At 36.7% G+C, this 23,154-nt stretch overlaps 2 protein-coding genes across 5 annotated transcripts in view; one reads left to right on the top strand and one right to left on the bottom strand.

The window, feature by feature from the left end:
- Positions 1-23,154, top strand: part of DIAPH2 (diaphanous related formin 2) — a 956,101-nt gene that overhangs the window by 735,463 nt on the left and 197,484 nt on the right. For all 4 annotated transcript variants that reach the window (XM_035725382.1, XM_027607475.1, XM_035725381.1 and 1 more), the window contains one exon: positions 20,332-20,467. In XM_035725382.1, the coding sequence (XP_035581275.1) occupies positions 20,332-20,467 (136 nt within the window). The remainder of the gene's footprint in view (positions 1-20,331; positions 20,468-23,154) is intronic.
- LOC113930283 (G-protein-signaling modulator 2-like) lies at positions 17,857-20,015 on the bottom strand. The gene is given in 2 exon segments (XM_035725384.1): positions 17,857-19,128; positions 19,130-20,015. Coding segments are annotated over 2 exon segments (2,040 nt in total). The 5' UTR covers positions 19,933-20,015; the 3' UTR covers positions 17,857-17,891.

The raw sequence follows: 23,154 nt of genomic DNA, 5'->3' as shown, positions 1-23,154 counted from the left end.
AAAAATTCCCCTGTGTTGCATTTGAGGATTAGCCTCACTTTTATGGGACTCAGGCACCGCAATGGTTCCTGAGGGCAAGTTATACCTCTGTGAAGAATTTTTTTTAAAGATTTATTTATTTACTTGAGGGAGAGAAAGCATGTGAGCCAGGGTTGGGGGGAAAGGGCAGAAGGAGAGAGACTCACGCAGACTTCCCACTGAGCATGAAACCCCACATGGGGCTACATCTCACACCCCTCAGATCATGACCTGAACCCAAATCAAGAGTCCAAAGCTCAACTGATGGAGCCACCCAGGCGCCCCCTCCATGAAAAATTTTTTAAGGAAGATATTGACTAGGTTTCTATTTCTCAGCTGCCAATAGACAAGATAAGGGCTTAAGAAGCTGACAGCTTTTAGTTAGACATAAGGAAGTATTTTCTTTTAGAAGTGATTATCAGCATAGGTTCCTGCAGGAAGTCATGGAAACCTATTCACAAGCAGAAGACTACAGCAAGCATTTCTTGAGGGCCCTTCCTGTTCTGAGTCTATATTTCTACTTGTCAAAGTAATTTGATATTCTTACCCAGGTCTCCAAGGTGCTTTTCAACCCACCCAAATTGGTCTTATCAAAATCCTGATTGATTGTGCTGCCTCTTCCATCTTCTAAGATGGTGACAGTAATAAGGCAGTAAAAGCTCTCAGACCTGTAACTTACCACTTGTTTTGTCCTTTCCCCACACCCGTACCTCCCCAAGATGTTCTCCCATTAAAATACTCTGTCAGTCACTTTAGAATTTCAGTTTGTTATTTGGTTCAAAATAAAAATTTACAAAAATTATAAATTCCTATAGGTGCTCAAAGTGCTTTGCAGATTTTAATTAAGTTCAGTAGAGGGATGTCGATTCAATTGTTTTCTTTCCTAGACGGAAAGGGAGATACTTAAATACCTACCAAGAAAAATGTGTCTGCAGAAACCTGCAGCATTTGAAAACCTTTTCCATGCTGCAGATTGTAGATTAACTTCTAGCTAATCAGGGTTCTGCATTCTAATGGACTGTGACAGGAGAGGCACTTTTTCCTCCAACTTCAGATCACATGTTTTCACAGTTGGAAGGCAAATTTTAAAAAGAAGACCTTGGGGATCACAGCCAGCCTTCATTATTGGTGCATGACCGCTTTGTAACCAGCTGCAAGTTTAATACCCAAGGAGATTTGCACAGAACAGTCTTTTTTTCTTTCTTCTCATTTTTAATAATTTACCCATGAGATTCTCTTCACGACTGCACTGGTGTGCAAAGGTCTTTTCGTCTGTCAAACCTCTAGATATATACAGCATAGGAAAGGTGCATTAATTTTTTATTTGTTTCCTAAGGAGGCTGAACAGTAAGCTGGTTATGCTGAATACAAGAGGGCTACTTCAGTGAACATGTACTAGAATTCATTTAACTGTCTCCCTCACCTGCAGCAGATCAGTTTCTTCTGTGAGTCTCCTCTCTGCCAAAATGAAGTTATTTATACAAATAAACTCAAGGAACTTTTCTTTTTTTTTAAGATTTTATTTATTTATTTGAGAGAGAGAGAATGAGGGAGAGAGCATGAGATAGGGGAGGGTCAGAGGGAGAAGCAGACTTCCCACTGAGCAGGGATCCTGATGCAGGACTCGATCCTGGGACTCCAGGATCATGACCTGAGCCGAAGGCAGTCACTTAACCAACTGAGCCACGCAGGCGGCCAAGGAACTTTTCATATAAGCCTTCCAACGGAACCCAAGATGGTTTTGTCTTAAACTGGAATATTACTGGGAAACCGATGTATTACTAATGTTTGTAACCTGTGTATTACTAATGTTTGTGCAAATATCTCATTGAAAACAAAGATCTCATTTTTAAAATTAGAGCACATCTTTTCTTTTAACTTTGGATGTCCTGTGTAAATACTAATCTCTACACAAATGAATTTTCACTGCAGAGTGTTGAGCTGTGTTAGCGTGGCAAATGTCATGGATACCAGACCTCACAAACACTAAGCACTGGCATTTTTAAGAAAATAAACGTAGGGCGCCTATGTGGCCCAGTCGTTAAGTGTCTGCCTTTGCCTCAGGTCATGATCCCGGGGTCCTGGGATCAAGTCTCAACAGCGGGCTCCCTGCTCTGCAGGGAGCCTGCTTCTCCCTCTGCTTCTGCCTCTCTCTCTGTCTCTCCTGAATAAATAAATAAAATCTTTAAAAAAAAAAAAAGAAAATAAATGTAGAGGTCAAACCATAACCTATGGATGATTAGGAAGAAAACCACCACTCAAAGGTAGATAATGTTTATTTCAAGGCCACTAAGATTCTCCACAATAAAGAAGTATGAGATGTGTAGAGAACTATGTGTAGAGATGTTCTTAGTAATTTAATGTTTTGAGAATTTCCAGGCTGGAAACTATTATTACGTAAGTAGACTAGCTCCAGCTGCTAATTCTTAGAAAATATGAAGAGTATCTAAAGTTTAACTAGGTTTTGACCTTTTATGTTATGAAGACTCCAGTAGGGAAGAGGGAGCTAGGAAGTATATTGGGGGTTATTTTATGTAAGGTGATCAGGGGAGGCCTCACTAATGAGACATTTAAGCTGACTTGATGGTGCTAAGAGCAGAGGGATCACAAGTGTAAAGGCGCTGAAGGAAGGAGACTGCCCAAGGAGAAAATGAGGTCAGAGAGGTGGCAGAGGGCCAAATCATGTAAGGCCTTCCAGGCTATTGGAAAGACTGTTTTTTCTTCACCTCAGTAGGAATAGATGGATTCTCTGACTGACTGACAGACAGAAAGGAGAAGGAAGGAAGAAGGGGGGAGGAGATAAGGATAGAGCTTAGGGGAAAGGGAAAATGCAAGGATGGGAAAGGGAAGTGTAGTCTAGAAAGGAGACTTGAAAGAAAACACTCTATAGGAAGGAAGGAACCTAAAAGGGCAGAAAATGTCTATCTTGGTTGATTTGGTTTAGCAGGTTACTTATGGTCTATACATCTATGATTCATACCATATTTATATAGGTTAAAAAGCATGACTTTAACATCCATCTAACTACAGTATCAATACATTTGTTCAGTGTCTGTTACTGACACACTTAAATATTTGAGCAAGCTAATCAAGCTTTCAATTACCCTAGTGAAAAAGAAAGTTACCCTTCTCAGGACAATGTAATTTATTGGTTGATGAAGTATTCATGAAATCTTGCATAAAAGAAACTTTATAGGTCATTTATACCATAATATGTGGAAATCTCTGGAAAAGAAAATATTTATCCATATTATAGTACTGATAAACTCTTCAGAGGTACTCTCAGACTGTAGTTACTGCAGCTGAAAATTCTTTGCCCTGAGCATTCCTCATGACTCCTTCATTTCAATATGCCCTTTAAACACAGTGAAACCATACAAAAGGAATATCTAATGTTGTTTGATGTTAAGGAGTAGGGTTCTTTCTTTTCCTTAATGCAAAGCCTTAATTTGTCCCCAGTTGCAGTTGAAAAAAATCTAATGAATCATTGCTGCCATCTTATTGTGGGTTTTTTCTCTAATAATCTAATTGTTCAGTTCTTTGTTCAATGCTGAAAATCTCATTTTGGCTCACGTTATATTTTCCCATTTGTAACCTCACATGATCATTCTAAAATGGGAGTGAGAAAGATCTGGAAGAGTATGTGAGTCTTGATTTACTATTACCTTTGGTATTCTTTCAGACTTTCACCCAGTTGTGCTAACAAATAGGGACCTTGGCCCAAGTTACACATCAGTTAGTGGTAACTCACATTGGTATTTGTTTTTCCCAACAACTCTTAACCTTGGTTGCAGCAAGCACAACAAATTGCAAAAGTATCACTGGCAGCCAAAACAATTCAAGCAAAGAATGTGCTAGGTATCTATCTATATGAAGCAGAGTAGAAGGGAAGGAAGGAGAATTTAAAAAAAAAATTTATTTAAATTCAATTTAATTAATATATAGTGTATTACTAGTTTCAGGGGTAAAATTTAGTGATTCATCAGTTGTATATAATACCCAGTGATCATTACATCAAGTGCCCTCCTTAATGCCCATCACCCAATTAACCCTAAAATAGGAAGAAAGGAAACACACATACCCACAAACTTTGAACAAACAGGATTTGCCTTCCTGTGTCCCACCTTCCCCTCCAGCAACCCTCAGTTTGTTTCCTATAGTTAAGAGTCTCTTTGCCTCCCTGTTTTTATCTTATTTTAGGAAGGAGAATTTTTTTAGGGAAATTTTTTTGTGCAGTGATAAAAGGTGTCATATGTAGAATTGTATTTCCTTTTCATTGTCATGCCAAAGACATCTCTTGGATAGGGAAAGGACATTACTGCCATAACCCTGGTTCACTGGTCTGAATAACCTTTCCATCTCTACCTATTTTGCCTCCTGTTATGCCTGGAGTTAAATGAGACACTCCCCCCTCCCCCAAATGCAAAAGGGTCATAACATTCATCTTGTCTTCTATTTGAAATCCTCCAGTAGATGGTTTTCCAACAGGACTAGCAGCTTCTTATGGGTAAAGATGGTAAGAGTACAAGAAAGCTTAGCAAGGTCTACAGTAGAAGACTGAGTGTAGGCTAATTCTCCTGACCTTTCCACAAACCTTTAGGCAGACCAAGTGAATACCACATTCTGAGATAAATGGCCTTTTCTTAGAGCACGCGCATGCTTCATTTTCTCAGGTTGATGAGAGAACTAAGTTCAGATGTTAAAAAACAAACAGTAACACCAAAAAAAAAAAAAGAAAGAAAATCCATTGCCTTCTAGAAAACTTTATTCCTCCATTTATGCCATAGTTCCATAAGGTGTGCTGAACCTTAAGATGATGTGTACATTTCATTATTAGTCCACATAGCAAAATATTCTATGTTTTTGTTTCTTAGATTTGTCAAATATGGTATATTAACACAAAAATTTTTCCCAAAAATTTCATGTTCATTCTACCTAAATCTTTTTTTCTCATGGCTCAGGAAGGCAAATCCTGTCTGTTCAGTTTGTGGGTATGTGTTTCATTTCTTCCTATTTTTAACTGATATTGCAAGATTTCCATATCAAAAAGAATGCTTCCTTCTCCCCAGTGCACACATTATGTGGGCACGCTCCTGGGTTTGGAGAAATGGAGTACAGATCCTGAGTTGCATGGGACATTGGTATTGCCCCTGTGGAATAATATAATAACCACCTCTATTCATTGAACACTTTTATGTGCTAGGCACTGTACTTAATGGCTTTATGTACAGTTTCTCTTTAAATTGCAAACCAACACTATGAAGATCAGGAAAGTAGGCTTAGTGCAATTGAGTAAATGGCCCTAAGGGATAAAGCATGAGTCATTAGCTAGGATTTAAACCAGATTTCTCAGCTCCTGAAAGCCATCCCCTGTTTACAGGGGTATGTTATTCTACTTGGAATGTTTGAATTATGGTTCCTGGTTTCAGAGAAACAAAATATACAGGCTTCTTTCTCATTATTTTTATCCTGGGAATAAAATTACATGTCAGGAATCTTTAGAAATATTATCAGTAAGATGCATAAAAAATGAAGCCTTAGAATTATATTTTTCTGGAAAAGATAGAAATTTACAGTATCCATGTCAGTGATTCTTCAATTTAAATTTTAAGTGCTATGTGTTATTTTAAAAAGAGATAATTAAGGGTGCCTGGGTGGCTCAGTTGGTTAAGTGACTGCCTTCAGCTCAGGTCATGATCCTGGAGTCCCAGGATCGAGTCCCGCATCTGGCTCCCTGCTCAGCAGGGAATCTGCCTCTCCCTCTGACCTCCTTCCCTCTCATGCTCTCTCTCTACCATTCTCTCTCTCTCTAATAAATAAATTTAAAAAAATCTTTTAAAAAAAGAGATAATTAAGAGAAACAATTTAAAATTCTGAGGTGGTTAAACAGGAAACTGAAGGAAAAACACTGAATTAAAGTCAAGAGGGAATCAGGTGGTAGGACAGTTCAAGATAAAAAATGTGGAGAGAATTTCACCTGTTTAATTGAGTTTTCATTAAAAATAATATCTTGGTGACTCAGGTTTAGTGTATAAAAAGATTTTCAATATAATACATACCAGGTTTCTTTATATTGTTGCCAAATGATTTGACTTAGTATCATGTGGGAATCTTTCTAACATCCCTGATGAATGAAGAAATACTCAGCAGTGTGATTACAGTATGCCTCTGGCACCAGAATTACCAATTTGTTCACCAGGACATTTCCAATTTACATTTTTTAAGGTTATGTGACTCTCGTCTCAACAGATTTCAATACTATAATGAATTGCAAGTCTTGCCAAGTATATTCACACAGGTACCTAGGGTGATCCAAAACCTAAAGAAAAGAATAAATTTTGTTTTTTTTTTTTAATAAAGGCCAAGTGATAGTTGATATATATGGATTTTTAAAATTACCTTAGATGCCAATAATACGGTATAGTTAAAAAAATCATGTTCAGTAAGCTAATGAGGGTAGACTATCAAGATATGCTACATTTCTTGTCATAGATCAAACACATGTGGTCATTTGTGTCTTAATGACCAAATTGTTACTGTTCAAACTGTCAGATGTTTCTATTAATAACAAATGCCAGGGTGTATTGAGCATTTCTTTTATACCAGGCATTGTCTTCAGTGTTTTATATAAACATGATCTCCCTTAATCCATTTAACAACCAAGTAATTTGAGAAGTAGTATCTCCATTCTACAGATGTGGAAACTAAAGCTCAAAGAGATGAAGTAACTAACTTGTTCAAGGACACATAGCTTTTAGGATAAGTGGTGGGAGCTTGGATTTGAAACCAGGTTTATCTCACTCCAAGATCCATTTCCCTTCCTACTTGTTCCACTTCTCCATCCCTCAAATGTATCTTCAGCTTTCATTCAGATCACAGTGCTTGCAAAGTGCTTCTGCAGTCAGCAGTGGGTTAGTAAACCTTTGAGGACAGTGGAAGGAAGGAATGATTTTGGTGGTGGTGGTTTTTGCTTTCAAGTATCATATCAAGGTTGGAAGGTGCTTGCTTCATATACACCTGACATGAATGAAGCAGGCATCTGAACCTCTTGGAGTTTTCTGAAGCATTTTCATCCATTTCTTAAAACTTAATTGGAATAAATGAGTGGTCTGAGCATTTACATGAACTTCTTTTCCATATGACATTTTTAAGCTATAGATCTCATTTGTTAATTATACACAGCAAGGGAAATAAGATTTTTAATTTATTCATATTTTTCAGCAAGGCAATAGAGATTTCAATGACAGATTTAAAATTAAGTTGGTGAATATATTTTGCAGTAAATCCTAGAAACATTTTCTGTTATATTTTGCTCCTATTGTACTTTTTACTGACTCTTGAAAAATAGATATACCAGTAAAACTGAGGGTTTTTTGCAGTAAACATTTATCTTGTATAAGTTACCACCAAAGCACTTTCTCAATTAGCATCCTTTTAAAAGAACACAGTCCTGTACATTGAAAAAATCTAATCAGTTGGCATTCCCAACCCTAAGAAATAATGATTGATGCTTCCTTGAGCATGATGTTTAAGTACTCATGAAAGTGTTTTAAAATGTTTAGTAAGGCTTGACAAATATAAAGTGTTGTTAATCACAGTCAATTATTTAAGGGATTTTTAAAACTGAGTTTAAATTTACTCCTGTTGCTTATATTCTTTTAATTATTTTGGGCTTTGTTTTGTAGGAATTAGGATGAAAAGAATACATCCCAGCCTTCAAAGGAGTTTTCTCATTAATTTTTACATTTTTAGGAGAGTTAAAGTCTTGTAATATCTTATCTTTCACTCTAGTAAAACTAAAGATTATTAATATGAAACCATAGTTAAGATTTCCCTTTCTCTTTTAAATTTTTTTTTTCTTGGGCTGCCTGGGTGGCTCAGTCGGTTGAGCTTCTGCCTTTGGCTTGGGTCATGAACCCAGGATCCAGGGATGGAGCCCCCACGTGGGGCTCCCGGCTCAGCAGGGAATATGCTTCTCCCTCTGCCTCTGCCCCTGCCCCCCCGACTCGTGCATGCTCTCTCTCTCCCTTTCTCTGAAATAAATAAATAAAATCTTTAAAACAAAAAATAAAATAATTTTTTTCTTAAAGAGAGAATATTTACCATCTCCAATTTCCTAAAGCCAGAGCCAAAGAATAAAAACACCAAGAGGAAAAAGGTCTTACTTTCAGCATGCAAGGCCTCTTCATGAAGACAGAAATGGTGATATCAGGACCAGAATCTTACTCCACAGTCTGTGTTGCTTGAAAAATACATGCTTTTGTAGATGATTCATTCATTTTCATTAATATCAAACCACAGAAATTATTTTCCTCTTTTGTTTTTGCCTCTTTAGGATTATATATGCCATTTCTTTTTGTTTTTGTTTTTGTTTTTGTTTTTGTTTTTTGGGTTTTTTTTATGTTATGTTAATCACCATACATTACATCATTAGTTTTTGATGTAGTGTTCCATGATTCATTGTTTGCGTATAACACCCAGTGCTCCATTCAATACGAGCCCTCTTTAACCCATCGCCCCACCCCCCCTCCCCTCTAGAACCCTCAGTTTGTTTCTCAGAGTCCATAGTCTCTCATGGTTCATCTCCCCTTCCGATTTCCCCCACTTCATTTTTCCCTTCCTACTATCCTCTTCTTTTTTTTTTAACATATAATGTATTATTTGTTTCAGAGGTACAGGTCTGTGATTCAACAGTCTTACACAATTCACAGTGCTCACCATAGCACATACCCTTCCCAATGTCTATCACACAGCCACCCCATGCCTCCCAGCCCCCACCGCTCCAGCAACCCTCAGTTTGTTTCCTGAGATTAAGAATTCCTCATATCAGTGAGATCATATGATAGATGTCTTTCTCTGATTGACTTATTTCACTCAGCATAATACCCTCCAGTTCCATCCACGTCATTGCAAATGGCAAGATTTCATTGTTTTGGATGGCTGCATAATATTCCATTGTATATATATACACCACATCTTCTTTATCCATTCATTTGTCAATGGACATCTTGGCTCTTTCCATAGTTTGGCTATTGTGGACATTGCTGCTGTAAACATCGGGCTGCACGTACCCCTTTGGATCCCTACATTTGTATCTTTGGGGTAAAAACCCAGTAGTGCGTCGTATGGTTGCTCTATTTTCAACTCTTTGAGGAACCTCCATACTGTTTTCCAGAGTGGCTGTACCAGCTTGCATTCCCACCAACAGTCTAAGAGGGTTCCCCTTTCTCCACATCCCCGCCAACATCTGTCCTTCCCTGACTTGTTAATTTTAGCCATTCTGACTGGTGTGAGGTGGTATCTCATTGAGGTTTTGATTTGGATTTCCGAGTAATGTTGAGCACTTTTTCATGTGTCTGTTGGCCATTTGGATGTCTTCTTTGGAAAAATGTCTGTCCATGTCTTCTGTCCATTTCTTGATTGGATTATTTGTTCTTTGGATGTTGAGTTTGATAAGTTCTTTATAGATTTTGGATACTAGCCCTTTATCTGAAATGTCATTTGCAAATATCTTCTCCCATTCTGTCAGTTGTTTTTTGGTTTTGTGGACTGTTTCTTTTGCTGTGCAAAAGCTTTTTATCTTGATGAAGTCCCAATAGTTCATTTTTGCCCTTGCTTCCCTTGCCTTTGGCGATGTTTCTAGGAAGAAGTTGCTGTGGCTGAGGTCGAAGAGGTTGCTGTCTGTGTTCTCCTTGAGGATTTTGATGGACTCCTGTCTCACATTTAGGTCTTTCACCCATTTTGAGTCTATTTTTGTGTGTGGTGTAAGGAAATGGTCCAGTTTCATTCTTCTGTATGTGGCTGTCCAGTTTTCCCAACACCATTTGTTGAAGGACTGTCTTTTTTCCATTGGACATTCCTGTTTTGTCGAAGATTAGTTGACCATAGAGTTGAGGGTCCATTTCTGGGCTCTCGATTCTGTTCCATTGATCTATGTGTCTGTTTTTGTGCCAGTACCGTACCGTCTTGATGATTACAGCTTTGTAATAGAGCTTGAAGTCCGGAATTGTGATGCCACCAGCTTTGCTTTTCTTTTTCCACATTTCTCTGGCTATTTGGGGTCTTTTCTGCTTCCATACAAATTTTAGGAATATTTGTTCCATTTCTTTGAAAAAAGTGGTTGGTATTTTGATAGGGATTGCATTAAATGTGTAGATTGCTCTAGGTAGCCTTGACATCTTCACAATATTTGTTCTTCCAATCCATGAGCATGGAATGTTTTTCCATTTCTTTGTGTCTTCCTCCATTTCTTTCATGAGTATTTTATAGTTTTCTGAGTATAGGTTCTTTGCCTCTTTGGTTAGATTTATGTATAAACTACCAAAACTTAACCAGGAAGAAATAGAAACCTGAACAGACCTATAACCACTAAGGAAATTGAAGCAGTCATCAAAAATCTCCCAACAAACAAGAGCCCAGGGCCAGATGGCTTCCCAGGGGAATTCTACCAAACACTTAAGGAAGAATTAATACCTGTTTTTCTGAAACTGTTCCAAAAAAGAGAAATGGAAGGAAAACTTCCAAACTCGTTTTATGAGGCCACCATTACCTTGATCCCAAAACCAGACAAAGACCCCATCAAAAAGGAGAATTAAAGACCAATATCCCTGATGAACATGGATGCAAAAATTCTCACCAAGATACTAGCCAACAGGATCCAACAGTACATTAAAAGGATTATTCACCACGACCAAGTGGGATTTATTCCTGGGCTGTAAGGTTGGTTCAGTTTCCGCAAATCAATCAATGTGATACAATACATTAATAAAAGAAAGAACAAGAACCATATGATCCTCTCAATAGATGCAGGAAAAACATTTGACAAAGTACAACATCCTTTCTTGATCAAAACTCTTCAGAGTATAGGGATAGAGGGTACATACCTCAATATCATAAAAGCCATCTATGAAACACCCACAGCGAATATCAATCTCAATGGGGAAAAACTGAGAGCTTTCCCCATAAGCAGGAACACGGCAGGCATATCCACTATCACCACTGCTATTCAACATAGTATTAGAAGTCCTAGCCATAGCAATCAGACAGCAAAAAGAAATAAAAGGCATCCAAATCAGCAAAGAAGAAGTCAAACTCTCACTCTTCGCAGATGATATGATACTTTATGTGGAAAACCCAAAAGACTCCACCCAAAAACTGCTAGAACTCATACAGGAATTCAGTAAAGTGGCAGGATATAAAATCAATGCACAGAAATCAGTGACATATCTATACACCAACAACAAGACAAAAGGAAGAGAAATTAAGGAGTTGATCCCATTTACAATTGCACCCAAAACCATAAGATACTTAGTAATAAATCTACACATGCCATTTCAAATTGTGCAGTTTTTCTGTTGTTAAATCTATTCCTGAAATACTTAAGATGTAAACTGATGGGCCATTATTTGGTCTGCTTCATCATTTACTAGATCTATATTCATGTCTTCTTAGTAGTGTCAGTTGCAAGCCCCCCTTTTGTATAGAAATTTAACCTATTCACATAGGCCAAATTTCTCCACTGGTAATTCTTTAATAATTATTTATTTTAAAGATTTTATTTATTTATTTGAGAGAGAGAATGAGATAGAGAGAGAGAGCACAAGAGGGGGGAGTCAGAGGGAGAAGCAGACTCCCTGCTGAGCAAGGAGCCCCATGTGGGACTTGATCCCCGGACTCCGAGATCATGACCTGAGCTGAAGGCATTTGCTTAACCAACTGAGCCACCCAGGCTCCCTCTTTAATAATAATTATTGACTTATTTTCTTCTACGTCCAATTGTGTCAGTGTAGATTTTTATATAAACTTTTTACATTTTACGCTATTTTCAAGAAACAAAGAGGAAAGAATTATATGGAGATTGCTACAGAAATAGTATATGATTCAAGTCCATGAGACATATAATGCCTATCAGTGATCTGTATCAACATTTCTATTCTCAAATATGACTTGAATTTGGGCTCTTTTTATGCTTTTATAATCACTGTATTTTCATTAGATGATCTTAGTCCATGAGAGGGTGCTTATAAAAAAAATCAACAGTCTTGGAAATAAGTTTGCCAGATTTATCAAACAAAAATACTGGATGCCCAGTTAAATCCTAATTTCATATAAACCATTAATAATTTTTTAGTATCAGTGTGTCACAAATATTACATGACTTTTTTAGTAAGTATATCCCAATGCCTACTTGGATATTGTGTGGGATATACTTAAACTAAAAATTATACATGGTTCATCTGATATTAAAATTAAACTTTAACTGAACATCTTGTATTTTATCTGGCAGCTCTACTTGGAAGACATCATGGTAGCATAAGTGATCATATGTGGTTTTGCTACTTAATAGCTATGTAGCGAGCCTTGAGCATCTCACTTAAACTACCTGAGCCTAAGTTTTATCACCTGCAAAATAAGAACAAATAATAGTTACTTTGCAGATTTTCTATGAAGATTCAAAATTATTTACCTAAAACATCTGGCACATAATAAATTTCCATTGAGGTATAGCTGTTATTATCAGAACAAGGAAAAATTACAAATGCAAGTTACCATTTTTTTCATTTTTATAATAAATGAACAGCACTCAGCAGCAAAACAACCCTTTAGATTGATAACAGAAGAGTCTACCCAGATGTTGGTAACTATTTACTAGATCAGAGATTTGACCAGTAATAAAATATACATAAGCATTAACCTCCCTTCTGTCCCCTACTATTTACCTCCTCTTACGTTATTTACCAAAGATCATACAACTTGTTATATCAGAGCCTGAATAAATATTGCCTTTTCACATTGTCTTTTTTTCTAAGTTGTAATTTTATTTAAATCCTGTCTTTCTCAAACATCTTTATTTTATTTTATTTTATTTTTATTAAATATAATTTACACATAAGTTTACGTATAAAGTTTACCATTTTGAAGTATACAATTTAGTGTTTTTTTAATATACTCACAAGGTTGTTCAACCATCCCCACTATCTACTTCCAGAACATTTTCATTACCCCTGGAAAGAATCCTCATACTCATCAACAGGTACTCCCCATTCTCCCCTCTCCCATCCCCTGGCAATCACTAATCTACTTTCTGTCTGTATGGATTTGCCTGTTCTGGACAGTACCATACCATATGTGGCCTTTTATGTCTGACTTCTTTCACTTAGCAGAATATTTTAAGGTCATCCATGTTGCAGCATATATTAGTACTTCATTCTTTTTATGGTTGAATGCATTCCATTATATGGATATATACCACATTTTGTTTATCCATTTATCAATTGATGGACATTTGGGTTGTTTCTCCTTATTGGCTATTAGGAGTAACGCTGCTATGAACATTCTTCTGCAACCTTTTGTATAAACGTGTGTTCTTTTTTCTCTTGGATATATATCTAGGAGTAGAATTGCTGGGTCATATTGTAACTGTATGTTTAGGATTTTGAGGAATAGCCAGACTATTTTCCAAAATGACTCACCATTTTACACTCATGCCAGCAATGCAGAGAGTTCCAATTTCTCCAATCCTCACTTGTTATTATCTGGGTTTTTCCCTTCCTTCCTTTATTTTTAATTGTAGCAGTCCTAGAGGGCATGAAGTGGTACCTCATTGTGGTTTTGATTTTTAGTTCAGTAAGGATTAACAATGTCTAACATCTTTTTGTGTTTTTATTGGATATATATATATATTTGAATAAATACTGATATATAACTGTAATATATATCTTTGAATAAGTAAATATTCAAATCCTTTGCCCATTTTTAATTAGGTTATTTGTCTTTTTATTGTTGAGTTGGAAGACCTTTTACATATCCTTATCAGATATGTGATTTACAAATATTTTCTCCCATTCTGTGGATTATTTTTTCACTTTCTTGACAGGGTCCTTTGATGGATAAAAAGTTTTCAGTTTCAATGAAGTCTTACTAATCTGTTCTTTTCTTTGGTTGCTTGTACTTTTGGTATCATATCCACATTGTCTTTTCTTCCTTGAAGAATAAAAGAAACATTAAACCAGGAGTAAAGAGACAGGACTTCTATTCCCAGATACGCAATTACATAAATGTGTGACCTTAAGCCATTATTTAAACTCATTTGGAACTGAGTTTCCACATGTTTGAAAAGAAGCTGGGTTCATCAGAGCAGATAGTTTGTACTTTTTCATGAATAAATTATCTCTGTAAAACACCCTACGTTAGTACTTCTCCACCTGCCTAACATTTGGCAATCTCTGGAGACATTTTTGGTTGTCACAACCAGGAAGGGGTGCTACTGGCATCTAGTGAGTAGAGGTCAGAGGTGCTGCTAAACATCTAACAACGCACAGGATGGCTCCCACAGCAAAGAATGATACCAGCCAAAAACGATACTAGTACTCAGGTTGAGAAACACTACAATTAAGGTTCTGTTATTCCAGTTTATTTTAAGTGGTAGTCTTTGATTTTGTCTGTAGGAGCCAGAAGTTTTGTGCTCTTAGCCTTATACTAGAGCTACTGGCCTGATGGAGGCTAAAAGAAGGGGGAGGTATCAATAATTCTTGGAAGTCAGGAGATATTTTTGATAATGTTTTCAGGACTTTTAAAAAGTATTGTGTCTTTTATTATGAAGAAAACAATTTTCAATATAGATATCTCTAGGAAAAGACTTGTAGATGTATTCTTGTTATTGAGTCTTCAGGTCACGATCCCGGGGTCCCGGGATTGAGTCCTGTGTTGGGCTTCTTGCTCAGCGGGGAGCCTGCTTCTCCCTCTCCCTGCTGCTCCCCCTGCTTGTTCTCTGTCTCTCTTTCTCTCTGACAAATAAATAAATTATTTTTAAAGGATAAGAACTACATGATCCTTTCAATAGATGCAGAAAAAGCACTTAACAAGGTACAACATCCATTCATGATAAAAACCGTCAACAAATAGGTTTAATAGGAACAGACCTCAACATCATAAAGGCTATATATGGAAAAGCCACGGCTAATATCATCCTCAATGGGGGAGAAACTGAGAGCTTTTCCTCTATGGTCAGGAACAAGACAGGGATGTCCACTTTAACCACTGTTATTGAACATAGTAGTGGAAGTCCTAGCTTCAGTAGTCAGACAACAAAAAAAAAAAATAAAAGGCATCCAAATTGGCAAGGAAGAAGTCAGACTTTTGCTAATTTGCAGATAACATGATACTGTATTTGGAAAACCTGAAAGACTCCACCAAAAATTGCTAGAACCATAAACTAATTCAGTAACATTACAGGATACAAAGTCAATGTACAGAAATATGTTGCATTTCTATACACCAATAATGAACCAGCAGAAAGAGAAACTAGGGAATCAGTCCCATTTACAATTGCACCCAAAGCAATAATAACACCTAGGCATAAATCTAACCAAAGAGGTGAAAGATCTGTAGTCTGAAAACTATGAGACACTGATGAAAGAAGTTGAAGAGGACACAAAGAAATAGAAAAATATTCCACGCTCATGGATTGGAAGAACAAATATTGTTAAAATGTCTATACTACCCAAGGCAATCTACACATTTAATGTAATCCCTATCAAAATGCCACTAGCATTTTTTACAGAGCTAGAACAAACAATCCTAAAATTTGTATAGAACCACAAAACACCCTGAATAGCCAAAGCAACCTTGAAGAAAAAACGCAAACCTAGAGGCATTACAATTCTGGACTTCAAGTTATATTACAAAGCGGTAGTCTTCAAAACATTATGGTACTGGCACAAAAACAGACACATAGATCAATGGAACAGAACAGAAAACCCAGAAATGAACCCACAACTCTATGGTCAACTAATCTTTGACAAAGCAGGAAAGAATATCCAGTGGGAAAAGGACAGTCTCTTCAACAAATGGTGTTGGGAAAACTGGACAGCAACATGCAGAAAAATGAAACTGGACCACTGTCTTACACCATACACAAAAATAAATTCAGAATGGATGAAAGACCTAAATGTGAGACAGGAAACCATCAAAACCCTAGAGGAGAGCACAGGCAGTAACCTCTTTGACATCAGCTGTAGCAACTTCTTTCTAGATATGTCTCCTGAGGCAAGGGAAATGAAAGCAAAAATTAACTATTTGGACTTCATCAAAATAAAAAGCTTCTGCACAGTGAAGGAAACAGTCAACAAAACTAAAAGGCAACCTAAGGAATGGGAGAAAATATTTGTAAATGACCTATCTGATAAAGGTTTAGTATCCAAAATATAAAAAGACCTTATAAAACTCAACACCCCAAAACTGAATAATCCAATTAAAAATGGGCAGAAAACATGAATAGAAATTTTTCCAAAGAAGACATACAGATGGCTAACAGACATATGAAAAGATGCCCAACATCGCTCATCATCAGGGAAATACAAATCAAAACTATAATGAGATATCACCTCATACCTGTCAGAATGGCTAAAATCAACAGTACAGGAAACAGCAGGTATTGGCGAGGATGTGGAGAAAGTGAAATGGTTGCACTAATGGTTGGAATGCAAACTGCTACAGCCACTGTGGAAAACAATATGGAAGTTCCTCAGAAAGTTAAAAATAGAACTAACTACCCTATGATGCAGAAGTTGCACTACTAGGTATTTACCCAAAGAATACTAATTCAAAGGAATACATACAAACCTATGTTTATGGCAGCATTATCTACAATAGCTAAATTATGGAAACAACCCAATGTCCATTGATTGATGAATGGATAAAGAAGAAGTGATTATATATATAGACACACACACACACGTACGCACACACCATGGAATATTAGCCATCAAAAAGAATGAAATCTTGCCATTTGCAATGATATGGGTAGAACTAGAGAATATTATGTTAAGTGAAATAAGTCAGTGAGAGAAAGACAAATACCATATGATTTCACTCATATGTGGAATTTAAGAAATGAAACAAATGAAGAAAGGGGGAAAAAAGGAGTGAGGCAAACCAGGAAACTCTTAACTATGGAGAACAATCTGAGGGTTGCTGGAGGGAAGGTGGGGGGTGGGTTAAATAGGTGATGGGGATTAAGGAGTGCACTTGCTGATGAGATGAGCATGGGGTTTTGTATGCAAGTGTTGAATCATTATATTGTATGCCTGAAAATGATATATAGTGTATGGTAACTAACTAGAATTTAAATAAAAACTTAAAAAAATAAAGTCTGAGTTATTTCCAATTATTTTTCAAGAAGGTCTGCGTTAGAATTGTTTCTCTCAAAAGTATATACATGGACCTTGAAGCTGCTATAATATTTCCCATCTCTCAGCACCCACATGCATGTGTATGTATATACAATTTTTTAAAGGGCCCAAAACATGCTGAAAGTTTAAGAGTTTTTATAATGGCTTCGAACTAATAACATACTGAAAATATGACTTTCTTAACAGAAAAAAGATCTAGATTTTTTTAATGAGACTAACTTTTTTACACATTGGTCACATATGTTTTTACTAAACAGCAGAATTTCTCACTACATCCATGGTTCAGTATAAAAAAATCCCATTGTCAATTAAGATTTAAAAAAAAATTATCTTAGCAAGAGGATTAAATTCTAGTCTAGATTCATTTATCTTCCTACTTTACAAACTCTAGGTAAAGGAATCTAACAAGTTGCCAAAGAACACAATCCTGAGCCTTAATCACAAAAGTTGATGAAGCACCTTTTATAAGACCCCTCCACCCTGCAACAAGTGGGTATCCAGAGGAATGTTAATACCATACTACTAAAGGTTAAATATTTACATCATTTTAGAACATTTTAAGCTGTATTACAGTGCTATAATTTCTCCTCTTAAGGAAAAATAGATTGCATTTCCCTGCAGTGTTCTGAAAGGAAATAAGGTCGTTTTTAAAAAATATATCCATAATAACTAGTGGTTTGCTTATTTTTTTCCTGTATTTTTAAATTCCAACAAAGCATTACTTTGCAAAAGGTCCTTCAGTTCAAATTCAGTGTCTCTATTTTGATCTCTTTGTAAAAGAACTCTCTGTTCATCCATTCTTTCTGCCTGAGAATGTAAAATCAAGTTAAAAAAGTCCTCATCTGGTACTGTTGGTCCCTTTGTGGCAGCAGGTGGTGGAGCACATCTTTGGTCATCTAATCTGGACCCTTGACATTTTACAAGGATGCCAAAGAAGTCTTCATCAGGCTCTTTGTTGTCATTAGTCATCAGGTGGCCAAGGGCAGACTTACTGTTATTTTGTGTCAGATGAAGCCCTGGCAAATTACTGAAACTGGCCCTCTGATCATCAAGACGGCGGCTCTGTGAGCTGGCAAGGTCTAAAAACTCATCCGTGTTGGGGGATACCATGGAAACAGATGATGTTTTTAGTATCACTCTAGGGGGAGTGGAAGAAGCTGCAGTTGAAGCTGGCCCACAGCTCTGTTCTTGTAAGCAGCACCTCTGATCATCCATCCGATTGCTCTGAAATCGGCTTACCAGGTCAAAGAACCCTTCATCTCCAATAGTATTTGTACTGACTTTTCTCTGAGAATTTGGAATTCGGTGATCAATGGAATTACTGGCATCTTGGAGAACTTTAGTGGAGGAATTAGTTTTGCATTTTTTCCCCTTCAATCTGTTGACAAAGAGCAGCTTCGCAGAAGGTTTGGCAATAAGAGGCTTTTGTTTAGCAAGAATTTCACTGTTCCAGTTCTGTACCTTTTCTGGTGTTAACTTCATAAGTTCCATGTTTTCCATACTGTGTCGGCGTCCGAACTTGAGGCATGCACCATGCAAACTGTTACCAATTTCAATATTTTCAGATATTATTGAATTATTTGTGCTGTAGCTCAGACCAAGAACCATTTGAAGACCTGAGAGATTTAGTCGTGCTGTTAGTTCACCACTTCTATTCCCAGCCTCTCTTGAAATTTCCAAGTGCTTCTCAGCAAAATGCATTGCTTGGTCATGATTCCCTAGAGCGGTGTATGCATTTCCTAAGCTCCAATGTGCTCTTCCTTCACCAATTCTATCATTTAGCTCTTGATCAATTGCCAAGTGCTTCAGATGATAATCAATGGCCTTTTCGTAGTCCTGAAGCAAAGTATATGTGTTTCCAAGACTATAACAAGACTGTGCTTCAACAGCTCTGTCTTTAAGCTGTCAAGCCAATAGTAGTCTTTTTGTAGTATTCAGAGGCAGTTTCAAATTCACCAAGAAATATATATGCATTTCCAAGGTTGCTATATGCTCTTCTTCCAGCTGCTTTATGTCCAGATTCTTTTGCAATACGGAGACGCTGCTCATGAGCTATAATCGCATCCCTGAAGTTGCCAAGGAGGTAATGTGTATTTCCAAGATTTCCAAAGGCATGTCCTTGGGCTGCTCGATCACCCAAAGCAGTCACTAGTGATAGGTTTTCCTCATAATAATCCACAGCTGCCTGAAGGGCATTTCTCACTTCTTCTGGAAATTCTCCTATGTCCTGAGGACCAGGGCAGCCAAAACTTTTCCCTTTGGCGTGATACGCATTTCCAAGATCGTAAAGTGCTCTTGCTTCTTCCACCTTGTCATTAAGCTCTCTAGAAATATCTAGGTGTCGCTGACAACAAACTACAGCTTCATCAAAATTCCCAAGAACTTTTACAGTGTTTCCCAGATTACCACTAGCTTTGGTTTCCCCCAGCTGGTCTCCAATAGTCCTTGCAAGAGTTAAATCATGATGATGATATTCTAATGCTTTGGCATAATCATGCAAATAGAAATAAGCATTGCCCAGCTGGCTGTAAATAGCACTAAGTGTTTTTAGGTCTTCAGTTCCAACTTGAACTAAAGCTTCAAAAAAGGACACACCAGCACTGCAATCTCCTGATTTACACAGACGTTCCCCTTCCAAGGCCAGTTCTAGGCAAGAAGCTTCCATTCTGTAACAAACATGAAAAGAATAGTCTTCCCTCATGCTTATCAAATTTTCCTCCATTGAGTCATATTATAAGCTGAGTAAAATATGAAATTATTTTATTTAGTGCCAATCCAGTTCTTTACAATGTAGAATTGTTGTAGAACATTGTCTGGTTAGTATATTAATGAGTTGGTGTTAATACATCCTAAGCTCCTGCTTCTTCTTTATTAATAATGAAAGGAGGTCAATGTCAGACAGCTTAAAGGTTCAAAATGTGTCCCAAATCCTTGCATCTCTGGCCCTTTCAGCAGCACTTCAGCAACATTTCTCTGGTGGGCCGGCGAGTCCCGGGAGTGCGGTGGCCGTGACGGAGCTGCAGCAGCGGCCGCCTCCTGTATATACAATTTTAAAAGGGTACAGCTTCTACAACATATAAGTAATGGAAGGATTTGTGTTTAACTTTGTTTATATATACAGGAAGCAGTGAAAGAAAACAACAAGAGAAAAGAAATGGAAGAGAAGACTAAGAGGGCAAAGCTTGCAAAAGAGAAAGCTGAACAAGAAAAGTTAGAACGCCAGAAGAAAAAGAAACAACTCATTGATATAAACAAAGGTATGAAGTACTTTCAATTTCTTAAAGATATATAAAGTACAAAATAATTTAACTTAATTGATTTTGGATTATAATGTAAATGTGCTCTTGGTAGAAAACTCACAATATTATTAGTTATTTGTGTCATATTTCTCTCATAATATTATCTCTATTTCTTATCACCCTACACTGAGCGCTCAGGATTTTTGAGAACCAGTGCAGGGTAATATATTGTTGAAATGGTCTCTTTCCCTTCATTTATTTTATCAAATTATATCATATTGTGTTCTGGGTGATGCAGTGGTGAGGAAAGAAGAGGGTGAGATGAAAAGAGAAAAACTGGTAAGGGGAGATGAGCCCTCTGGCTCTAATTTCATTTTGTTGACACATGTCTGTTGACAATGCAGTAATAACAGTTTTCCTTGGGGCCTTGAACATTTCAAGTCATAATAGATATTGACAGCGCTAGTATAAGAAGAAAAAAAAATAGAGACATCTTATTCAACTGTGAGCCTAAGAACAAAGATGCTGTATGTCCACATAGTGTAAGGTAAGTTGTTTTCTTTGTTAACAAGAGTGATTGTATATTAAAAGTGAGTGTTTGGTTTTATTTTGTTTTCTTTTTAAAGAAGAGAAGCGTAAATAAAGTGATTGGCACCAGGTAGCTGCACTCTGATTCAATTTAAGAAAAATTAAGAAAAAGCATAGCCTTTGCCACTGAGGGGTATAGAATTTAAAAACGAAACAAAATCTGTAGATACAAGAAATACAAGTTACAAGAGAACATGATTAATATGGGTCACCTATTTCTTAATATAATTACAGTAAAAATTGTAAGCACTGGGTAATGTTGACCATGTGCCAAGCACTGTTCTAAGACTTTGACGTGTTTTAAGTCAATTAATCCTCCTAACATAAGAAGTAGATACTGTTATTACCTCATACAGGTGAGGAGAACCTCAAATTAAAGAACTTGCTGAGGATCATACAAATACCAAGTACAACATCAAGATTAGAACCAAAGTAGTCTGGCTAGAGAATCTTTGCACTTATAAATGCGGTTGTCAAGTAATAATAACTAACAGCAGTTACTAATGTGTAGCACTTACTGTGTACCAGGAACTGTTGTAGGAGTTTGACATATATAAACACATTTAATCCTCATAAAACGCTATTAGGAAAGGGCTACTATCTCATTTTAAGATGAGGAAACTGAGGCACAGAGAAGTTAAGTAACTTACTCAACTTCACAAAGACAGTAAGAGGTAGAATCTAGGCAGTCTGTGGCCAGATTCAATTATTAATTATTTAATTTGATTATAACTTTTAATTATAATTATTAACCATTATCAATTATTCTGTAGTAATGTCTCTTAATAGCTAACTTTCTGAAATGATATCTGTACCATTAAGTTTATTCTTTATGCCTTTAAAATATATAAAAATTTTTAGGAATCCACTATAGTTTATCTTTTCTACCCAGGAAATAAAAATAATATCATTCTAAAAGAAGAAAATAAGTTAACAACTAAGGCTAAAAAGAGTTAGCATCAACATAATTTAGCAAACAGACTTCATAATTAGGATCAAAAGAATTGGTCCTGACTGAAGATACTCAATTAGGAAAATCACTGGAGTATGCATGGCAGTGGGTATTTGTAGGAAGTTCTTACTTAAAAGATGATGGAGTCAGTAGAATAGTACTAGAAGTTACTCCCTTTTGTACATGGACCATTAGTGAGATAAGAGTATGGGAGAAATAGGGGACAGATTGTGCATTCTCAGGCTAAGGGCTTTACCCTGAAAGCTGTGGGAAGCCCATGAGTATTTCTAAATGGGAAATTGATGTGCTCACATAGATTTCTTAGAAAGATCATTTTGACAGAAGCATAGAGAATAGATTGGAAAGAGAAGAGCCTGTGACAACAGAAGTTATAAAGTTATTATCATAGTCCTGACAAGAGATGATGGTGGCTTAAATTAATGCAGTGGTAGTGAGGTTAGAGAAGTTACCAATTTAAGAGGTATATATGAGTTCTATAGGATGTGGATATATAGAGACAGATTTATTTAAAGGAATTGACTCATGATTATGGAAACTGGCAAATCCAAAACCTGCAGATTAGGGTGTCAGGATGGACCCAGGGAAGGGCCAGTCTGAAGATAGTTGGCTTGCAGAATTCCTTCTCACTCAGGAGAGGTCAGCCTTTTTATCTATTCATGCCTTCAGCTGATTGGATGAGGCCCACCCACATTGTGGAGAGCAATCTGCTTTACTCAATATCCACTGATTTGTTTTTTTATTCTAGTTTTTATTTCTTTTTTTTAGTTTTATTTTATTATGTTATATTAATCACTGACTTAAATGTTAATCTCATCCAAAAACACCCTCACAGAAACATCCAGAATAATGTTTGAGTAATTATCTAGGCACTTTGGCCCAGCGAAGTTGACACATAAAATTAACCATTACCAGAGGGGTATTAAATGGTAGAAATGACTGACCCTGATAATTGAATAGATGTGGGAATTGAGGAAAGGAGGCATTAAAGAAGGTGATACCCTTCATAAAGAAAAAAATTCAGGAATAGAGCAGATTCCATCAGGAAGGTTACAATGATTAGTGTCATTTTGAACATGTTTCATTTTCAGACCTTTTGGAAAGATGGGAAATGTCTAAGTAGCCATTGTATATCATTTGCATATGA

Source organism: Zalophus californianus, chromosome X (assembly GCF_009762305.2).
Source record: "Zalophus californianus isolate mZalCal1 chromosome X, mZalCal1.pri.v2, whole genome shotgun sequence".
In the NCBI taxonomy this organism is placed as follows: Eukaryota; Metazoa; Chordata; class Mammalia; order Carnivora; family Otariidae; genus Zalophus; species Zalophus californianus.
The sequence above is the reverse complement of the archived record's forward strand: the minus strand, read 5'-3'. Positions and strand labels throughout refer to the sequence as shown.